Raw genomic sequence first — 10,058 nt, forward strand, 5'->3', positions numbered from 1 at the left:
CATGAGATCGATATTCCTGTCACGGAGCATGTTGCAGGTTGAAAACTCACTTTAGATTTCCAGTCTCTAATTTCTTTAGCTATGCGAGCTAGTGGACATGCAGCTGGAGCTCGTGTTTCTGAACCCTGGGTGTGTGGCACCAGCGCCAGCCTCTTTCAACTCACTGTGAAAGCACCCCTGGCTCTGTTAGTATGCCAGCCTGTGCGCCAGTGGAGCGAGTCAGCTACATCCTCCAGCTGGGTTTGTGCCACTAACGGGCACCTGGACCCACTCGCAAAACCTCATGAAACAGAATGCATATTTAACTCAGAGGAATGCATTTGTGTGACATCTTTCACCAGCAAAGTGTGTATAGCTGCATGATGACTGGGGGGACAACCGTTGCACCTTTATTTTGCTTATCTTTGAGACTTTTATCACCCTACTGGATGCAATGTGGCCCTTTTTTAACGTGCAGATTCACACTTCAGGCTGTGCCTCAGCTGTTGGACTGTGTCCAGAGTCACACAGGCCTGAAAGACAGCCATCGTTATCCAACTCTCACAAGGTGTCATTGTAGGGATCCAATGATTACCATATCAGCACCACATGAAACATTTATGGCTTGCTGGCAGCGATGGTCTGGCAAGCATCCTAATTTCTAGAACAGAGCTTGTCAGATCCTATTGTTTCAAGTTCTGGTGGCATGCACAGAAAAATCATCATCATTGAAACTTCTGTGCTGTCACTCACCATCAAAACTTTGCGATATGAGTTTCTCCACCACACCTGACACACCCTGAAGGCCTCGCTCAAGCAGACAACTTACTACACTGACACGCACATACACCACTCACTGCAACATATATCCAACACATGCTTAGCAACAAGGCGGCCTATTCAAACTGGCAGTGATCCTTCCTCTCTTTTGTGCTGCTTTCCTGCTGCTGCACTGCTTATTTATAACTCTTTTAATGCAAACACTCGCTGCTCCTGCTATATAGCATTTCATAAGTAAGCTCAACTGTCATCGGGGCCTGATCATGTTGCTTCAGGATTTGCTTGTTTAGACTAAATTGCTACTTAATTTTAACTTTATTACTTTTTGAATCGCTAGGATGAGGGCAGTGATTCAGAGGTATAGAGCCAGGCTACGTTAGGATGGCTTTGCGGAGGATTAATCATGTTTGAGCCGCATCACTCTGAGAGTCCAGTTGCTGGATGTTCATCATTTCAGCTGCCAGCTTGTGTGTCACAAATCAAGCCACGAACTGAATGTCCTGTCAGTAGTCTGGACAATGTGGTACTGTACCGACCCTCTACAAAGCCATGTCTGGGTTTACTCTCCACAGAGTGGTGATCAGGCCTTCACTTCACTAAGCTAACATTAAGTGTTTGCTACATGTGTATAGGGGCTTCACTTTGTGTTTGTTTATTTGTTTGGAGATCAGTCAGTTATCAATATCATGCTGTAACCGCTACTGGCTGTTTTATTGCTCTTCCACCGAGCTGCATGTGGGCGATGTCTTGGCGTCCTCTGGCTGCCAATTTCTGCTTTGATACTGCAACCATGTATCTATATGCAGTGTTTGTACTGTTACTAATTGTAAATTACTTTGTTGTAATAGGCTTATGGGCTTAATTTTCTGTTAGTTGTTTGGCATGTGCATTATGATGCTTTCTTGCTTTCTTGTTTTAAGCAGTGTGTTATTCTGAGCCGAGTTTGCAGCATATTTTCCCCTAGGTTGTTGCCTTAAATCTAAGGTTAGGTCTGAAACCAGTTTTTATGGTCCTAGCGGCTGCATACCGTGCAAGATTACATCAGATGTGCTCGTCAATACAGTAATATTAGATATTTTTGGCCACTTGGGGGCAGTGGAATGCCCAATTTTATTTCATTCCATTGTTTATTTAACAGAAACAACGCACCATACATTTATTTCACCAAATATAGTCAAAAGCAAATTTTGCTCGGCAGGTTGCATTTATCCGAGCAATGAAGAAAACCAAAACAATGAGCTGAAAGACAGTAAAACACACTGTAGCGTTGAGGGGAACTGCAGAGTCTGGTGATAATTCTCTCATTTTTGTTACTATGAGCTGTGTCTTTCACATAATCATTTGAAATAGTAGCCAGCAGTGCAACTTCATTATTATTTAAAAGTTCTATTTCTTCTGCATGTTTAATTAGTTTAGTTTTTGTGGTGGATGTGTTTCATTTAATTTAATTTGGAGTTTAGACTTATCCATTTAAATTCTCCAGATATTATATTTCTGGTGATGGTCGGAGGTGCTTTGTTGTGAAATGGCCACAAGGCGGCTGCTGTCAGGCCCTCACATAAAGATTTCTCTATATTTTCTTTGTGGTCCGAGGCGGCTAGTAGGAAAATAGCCACATGGTGGCTGGTGTCTGGCCTACACACAGTAGATGCCAAACACATTAGCTTGGATCAGGCTTTAATGCAACTTTGGACAACTTTATTATTGTTACTTCAGAGTCTCTGCAGAGCTTTCAGCTAGTGACAAGGTCAGAGCTTGGACTCAAAATCAATCTAATTTACATCCCAAAGCATTGACAGCATATCTCATCATGATTACTCTACAGCTGTGCTATAACTACCGGTACGCACACTGTACAACTGTTTTTGTTTAGCACTCAGTTGCCTGTAGCAGTGGCAATGCAGGCAGGTGAGACCCAGATAGGCTGCTCAGTGGTACTTCATCACCCTGCTTGTTGTTGTCACAGCCACAATTGGTTTGTACTCCCATCTGCTGTATCAGCAAAGTCAGAACTGATTTGGTCACTTTGGAGCCCAGTTAGCTTTGCTCACTGCACTTCCCTGTTGATTCCGACCATCATTACAAATGGTATCTTTATACGGTGGAGTTAACCCGGATAGTGCTTTCCCCTGGGTGTCTTTATTATCTATTCATCATGTTGTCCCAGTTTATCTCAAGATGAATCTGGCTGCTTCTGTACAGATCTAACTACAGATACCTGGCGTGTGGCCTGGGGAGAGAGATTAGGAGATTACAAGATACTCAGGAGAGGTGTTTCACTTAGAGTTGATAAGGAGGTGGAAAAAATGTTCTAAGAAGATGTAGAATGGTTATGAATTTGTGTTTGTGCTCTTTTAGGACAGATTTGTCATCAAAGTAGACTTGAATATGCTAAAGCCGCCTTGATATAATTTCCATGGTGACAATTTGCACAACCACCCGCAGGCGACCTCACTGTGTCCAATCTGGTAAATAAATGAACATTCGAAACATTGAAATGAAATGTTCTTGGCCTGGTTTTCAGCCTCCAAGCAGACTTGTTGGACACTCCCTCAAATTTCCTCCCCGCTAATTTGCATTGCTGAGTAGATCCTTTGTGTCACCTGGAGGTTTGGGCAGAGCAGCGTTGCAGCCAATTTCCAGATGGCAATTCAAATGTGTGACATATCCCCAATTTTTGACAAAAATGTGCAGCCACTTCCACAGACTCCATTAACTGGGGGAGATGCGGACGCATGCACAAATGGAAAGTGGAAAGTGTCCAGTGGTGTGAATATTCACATCTGCACCTGCTGAATAATACACGATTATCAGCTCAGGTGGCTCGCCATCCACCCCTGTTCACATGCTCTCCCCCATTTCATGGTGCTAATTTTGTCTGGAATACTCAAAAGGCTTGCAAAATGCATATTTCTTGTCTTTCAGACCCGATCTTGTCTTGTATTCTGTCTAAAGAGGGAAGGTATTTTTCAGTAGAAGTGTTGGCTTCAGGGGCTAATGTGTCTGCACTATAGACTCTAAAGAGCCTCAGGTCTTGGCAGGTACTCCTTACATTTCAAGACAGAGACATCTACGGTAGATTCTGTGGCAGCAAGGCCATATATCATCTGTCATCGCCAGGAGCCTCCACAGTAATGAACAAGTAATAATGGTATATATCTTGAATTTGAGTCTCTAAAGGTAGCTCATCCAGAGTCATTATTGCGCCACATAACCAGATGAGCTGTCTCAAATGAGATCATTTTTGTCACCCTGAGGACTGGAGGGTGTAACTGTTCTCAGAGTGAATAACTCATCCTCATTTGGTGCTAATGGGACTCTGTATTAAGGTGTTGTGCGAATGCAAGAGGAATGGTGAATCCCATTTTCTTGTCATTTAAATCTCAAGCTGTTTTCACTCATCTGTTCCTCTGATATAAAGGAAGATTTGTTTAGAAAAAAACACACATGGGATAAAAAAAGGAGCATTTAATGAAGATTCATGCCTCGCAAGAGTATGACGAAGTGTTAGGCAATGGTGTGTTATGGAGAGGTATGTCATGATGACATCTCTCACAGAGTGAACATTATTCTCTCTGTCCATTCATCCACCTACCTATCTAGCTTCTATCCCACCCCCTCCCTCCATCTGTCCCTCCACCTGAGCTTTTACCAGGTATTTCAGTGCTACAGTTAACCCATAATGAGGGATATGCATATGAAGCCAAGGTTTTTCTGCATATTTGACAGCATGTGTTCCAAGCCTCGTGTTGCCACTCCGGGGATGTGTTTGCACATAGGGGGGAGAACGCTCTGACGGTTACAGCTGAGGTGTCATTTTTCATGTAAATAGAGGATGGCAGGATATAGCAATCCTGCTGTTTGTGAAATTAACCGTGGCACACATATACACAGACCAGCAGCACAGATCCCCTCCTAAAAACTGAAGGCTGTATAAAGACTTTGTGATGAAGTGTTTCCTACAAGCACACACAAGAAACGTACCAGTCAGCCAGAAACCAGTTTCTATACCAAGTTATATGATATGAAGGTATTAACATTTACTAAAAAATTGTCTGGATGATACATGCTGCACAAGCAGCTGCCTGAATGGGCATGTACCCCAACAGCCTGATCTCCAGTGTCCAATTCAGCAAACACATGATTCAACTTGTCATTCATAAGTGCTGATCTAGCCATGCTCAGAGCAGAGCCGAGTCCCCAGAGTTGGAAATCACTGCTAACTGTCATCCAAGTACTTTGATTACTGGACTGGGAGAAGAATGATGACTAAGGCCTCTCTAAGTCCTGGTCAGACTCTGTAAGGCTGTCTAGGAATGTGGATCAAGTCCAAGGTCCCATTTACACCCCTAACAGTTTTATAAAGTGTTCACGGCTCATGATTGTAGACTTCTCATGTTGCAAATATCATGTTAATCACCTGAATGACAACACTGAGAAAGTCAATTAAATATGAATGAAAGTAGCATTTATTTTGAAACATAAAGAGCATTTTCTGACTTTATTTGACAAAGTGACAATTTTACTAATATGTTGTTTGACACATATCAGAGGGCATTATTTGGATGAATTAAAAATATCTCTGACAGAGTAGCTCAGTGTACATGCTGTACTGTACATGCTGTACATTTAGCACTTATCGCATGTCTGTCTGTCCTGGAAGAGGAATCCCTCGACTGCAGCTCTTCCTGAGGTTTCAAAGTATTTTTTGCACAGTTTTTCTCATCCTGTTTGATGATCTAAGGATAGAAGATGTTGAAAGCTACAGTATATACACTGTAAAACCCTTTGGGACAACATTGTGATTTGGAGCTTGAAGGATAGGTTCACAATTTTTCAAGTCGGTCTTAAAACAACAGTCAGGTGCCCATATGAACATTGAAACAGGTTTTTCTCACTGCAATCGTTCCACCTGTTCATACTGACTATTAGAGCGTCCCCTCCAAATGTGCTTACAATGTAAGTGATGGGGGCAAAATTCCGCCCTCATTTTGATCAATAATTTAACTAAAAGTTTATCTGAGGATAATATGAGGCTTCATCCTTCTGAGTTACTCAAATAAGGTGGATATCTTCCACAGTTACAGCCTTTTTAGTAAAAAAAATCCCTCCCCGTGTCTTGACAGACAGTGTTTTCATGTTCAGCTACAGTGGGAGAATTGTAACAGAGGGGATCTGGCACTAAAAAGACAGTAACTTTGAAAGATATCTACTTGAATTGACTAATTTGGACAGGTGAAGAACTTCAAATACATTTTTGAATACATTTTTATACAGAAGGAGGACTGTGGATTTTGTTCCCTATCACTTACATTGGGCACCTGAATATCGTTTTAGGACAGACTTGAAAAATTGTGAACCCATCGTTTAAAAGACTTGATGTGACTTTGCTGTGTTTAGCACTGTTGCCTCACAGCAAGAGGAAGGTGAGTCTGAACCAGACCTAACCAACATGGAGAGAACAAGTAAACTCCACCTTTCTATGTAGAGTTTGTATGTTCTCTCCATGTCTGCGTGGCTTTCCCCTGGGTGCTCCAGTTTCATACAAGCAGGTTAAGTGAAACTGAATCTCTAAATTGCCTGTAGGTGCAAATGTGTTTATAACCAAGGCTTAGCAATCCAAAACAGGAAAAGCAAATATGTAGAGTGGATTGATGGATTACAGACATGCTCAAAAATAAATTTTAGTTCAAGGTTGTTTTTTCCTCTAAGTCATTATCACAAGAATCACACTTAAAAGTGAAAAAATATTGTTGAAAGTAAGCGGAACAAAAGCTTTCAGTGAAGAACTCTAGAAAGACACTTAAAGAACTCTTTAGGGAAAAAGCATAAGAACTTTTTTACCTCAGTGTGTAAGTTGCTGGGGGGAAAGACAAAATGTTAAATGTAAATGCACTTCAGTATATTCTCTTACATAAAGAGAGTTTCACCCCTTGAGGCCAGATGAGTAAGATTTTGAACAACTGTAGAGTTTTCTAGGAACATACTGGAATGTTCCATGTCCTTTTGCACTTGAGATTAAACCAGCACATGCCTGTGCATAAGGTTTCGCTAATGCCTCTAAGATCTGTTACTTTTTTGAGAGATGATTCAGTGTTTTCACGGCTGCCAGCTTTGGTGCCATATTTAAGTTGAGACAAAAGCACACGCACAAAGGCACAGGGGCTAGTGTGAGAAAAAAAAAAAAGCGTGAGGAGATTATGGTCAGCGAGAGGTATTATGTTAAATATCTAAATGATTTTAAATGCAAAATATAATACATATACAAAAGATAGCAGGTGAACATATCAACAAAATAAACATGGTTACGTATCAAGTGGTACAGCATGTGTGTGCAGCAGTGCATTTCTGTGTGTTAAGCTATGAGATCATGGCAGTGACCTAAACTGATTGAGCTCAAACAGCATCCTAGCCCCACTCCTGCCCCCCTTATAGTGGGTGGGGAGCAGGGTGCTATCTGTGGACTTGAAAAGTGACAGGACCAGCTGGGGAATGAAATCCAGTAAGACAGGCAGTTGGTCTGGGAGACGCGGATCACGAGCCCCCCATATTGCTCTGTTACAGCACCCTGCAACTCAGCTTGGTGAGAAAGACCAGCCAGGATTCAGTGCTACTGCTGCCAAACATCAGGAGTTCTACAACAACCAGACATCACAGAGCCACTGGAACATGTTCTGTATGGCTCGTTCAAGAACCCTGGAGATCAATCAGCAGCCATTATCTTTAGCAATCCCCTCAATGCTCTAAGTGTTGGTGATTCAGATAATCACATGCTGACATCGTGTTATAGGCAATAGAAACAACAGTACTGTGAGGACAATGGGTGGGAAGCAATCTCACAGTTTCTCTAACAAGGAGCTGAATGAGGTGAGTGTGAGTCAAAGGAGGAGGAGTGCTGTTAGAGACGACCAGCCCAGCCTGTCATCGGCTGCTGAGAGGATCCGCAGACACGCCACGGTGCACTTTGGCTACAGCACGCTGAGCCTCGCCATGCGGGGGCTGGGTGAGACCCCCGCAGAGCTGTGGGAGCTCCGAGAGGTGCAGAAGCTAAACTTGTCCATGAATTGCCTGTGCTCCCTGCCCCCTACCCTGAGTGCTCTGGACAATCTGGTGATCCTCAACCTGTGGGGCAACAACCTGTCTAGCCTCCCGCCTGAGATCGGCCTCCTGAAGAAGCTACGTGTGCTCTTTGCCTGTCGCAACCGCCTGAGCGAGGTCCCTGAGGAGCTGGGCTCCTGCACCTGCTTGGAGGTGCTCAGTCTGGCCAACAACCAGATCACAGGCCTCCCTGGTAGCTTGGCAGCCATGCACAATCTGACCAAACTCAACCTTAGTCACAACCGCATCTCTCACATCCCCACCTGTGTTTACAGCATGAAGGGCCTGGTGTTCCTCCACCTTGCTTGCAACCGTCTGGAGACCATTGCGGACCAGATCCAGGACTTAGTTAACTTGAAGATCCTCATCGTGGAGGGAAACAGTATCCACACACTGCCTAAGACTCTATGCTTTTTGGAGTCTTTAGAACTCCTCAATGTTGACTTCAATGACCTGCAAAATGTGCCGATGGAACTGTATCTGCTGAGCAGGCTCGGGAGGTTGGCCTGCCATCCCCTGGATAAAGGACTTCATATTATCAATAACCCCCTCCTCAAGCCTATTCAGGAGGTGCTACAAGGGGGGCTCAGTGCCCTCTACAACTACCTCAAACCCACGTGAGGGACTACCATTGTGTGTGTGTCTGCGTGTGTCTAAAAGTGTGTCGTAATGTGATGTTGGCACAAAATCTGACCCCTGGCACATGGTAGTCATGCTCCTCTCTTACAACACACTGCCTGACTATAGATACTATCACTCAAGACAAATGACCATTACTCACTAATATTATGGGAAATCTTCTGGCAGACAAATAGATTTTTTCTGCTTTTTGATTTCGGTTACAAATAAACAACTAGAAACTGCTGTGTCATGTGTAAACATTTGTTAAAGGGTCACAACAAGTTGCTCAGCTAATGCAAAAATTCACAGGTCCACATTTGGAGGCTGATTACTGGCCAGTTGAACTTGTTTGGCCTGCGGTAGTGAGAGGGGCACGGGGTAAGTTCAGGCTGCAGATCACCGCTCTCTTTGTTGTACACAGGTCATGAGGATCGGGTGTGTAAAGTCAGTGGAAAGAACAGTAGAGGGGGGGGCTTAAGTTCTGCAAAATAAACAAAACAAAACACAACAGGGACTTAGTCTCTGATTAAATGTTGTTCCACTCCATCAGATGGGAGTGGTGCTGCTGGGTGGCAGCTCCTCTGAGGTTGTTGGAAAGCAGACACTGACAGCAGTGACAGAAAAAAACTTAGATGATATAAAAAATGTCTTGTCATGTGTGGAAAAGTATGGGACACATTATTCAATTCAAACTACTGTATTACTTTAATGAAATAGTTGTATGAGCCTTATAACTACTTTTATCTGTCTAATGTTTTGTAGTTGTAGCAAATGTACAAAACTGTGAAGGTGTTGCGATGTGAATATCTTTGCTAAAGACAAATTTATAAAATGCCATAACAAAACTGTGCTGTATGATCCAGCATCATGTAGCATAGAAAATATGTTTACACAGTGGCCAGTCTTGCTCTGATATCCTCTAGCACATATAAAACCAGTCTAAGAATAAAAATGTAATAACTCAATATCATCGTTTTTTATCATATTGGAAGGAGATGAGTTATAACTGCATAAAATTATATTCTCGAATTGCTGCAAATTCTACTTAAAAACTAAAAAAAAGTGTGGTTTAATTGGTGATTTTTCTTAATGCAAAAAAGTAATACTTTATTGATATTAACATTATTGTTTTATGTGAGTTTTTGAATCCATTTTCCATATTGTAATATACTGCATAAAGCTATCAGAAATGTTATTTTGTTAATATGTGATATTGCTTTCAATCATATCACGTAACCCTATTGTCAAGCTCCCTGTTTTTTCTGAATCTGGTTCTCAGTTAATGATCAAGATTCAACAACTGTAAGGCCAACGCATTATGTTAGTATATTAACCCGCTCATCAGCACTTCTCTGTAGTCATTTCTATACATAAGAGGATTTATTCTGAATGATTAGTGATCCCTATTGTTCTGTTTTTCCACTATAAGACTTGATTAGTCACATCACTGGACAGTGGCTATGTGGACACACACATACTTCTCTAACTACCCCGACAACTACTAAGGCTTTGTTATGTGATGGGTGAATGTGTGCTTGATAGTGTAAATGTATGTGTACAGCTAATTTCTGTTGATATGC

General features: G+C 42.3%; 1 protein-coding gene across 1 annotated transcript; it reads left to right on the forward strand.

Annotated features, from left to right (window-relative positions):
- Window positions 1-7,159: 7,159 nt before the first annotated feature.
- LOC122993372 (leucine-rich repeat-containing protein 30-like) lies at window positions 7,160-9,545 on the forward strand. The gene has a single exon (XM_044367500.1). The coding sequence runs from the start codon at window positions 7,579-7,581 to the stop codon at window positions 8,476-8,478; it is 900 nt and encodes a 299-aa protein (XP_044223435.1). The 5' UTR covers window positions 7,160-7,578; the 3' UTR covers window positions 8,479-9,545.
- Window positions 9,546-10,058: the final 513 nt, after the last annotated feature.

Source organism: Thunnus albacares, chromosome 12 (genome assembly GCF_914725855.1).
Source record: "Thunnus albacares chromosome 12, fThuAlb1.1, whole genome shotgun sequence".
Lineage (NCBI taxonomy): Eukaryota > Metazoa > Chordata > Actinopteri > Scombriformes > Scombridae > Thunnus > Thunnus albacares.

Excerpts from the sequence above, each read along its gene's own strand:
- LOC122993372 (XM_044367500.1), top strand. The coding sequence starts at position 7,579 with ATGGGTGGGAAGCAATCTCACAGTTTCTCTAACAAGGAGCTGAATGAG.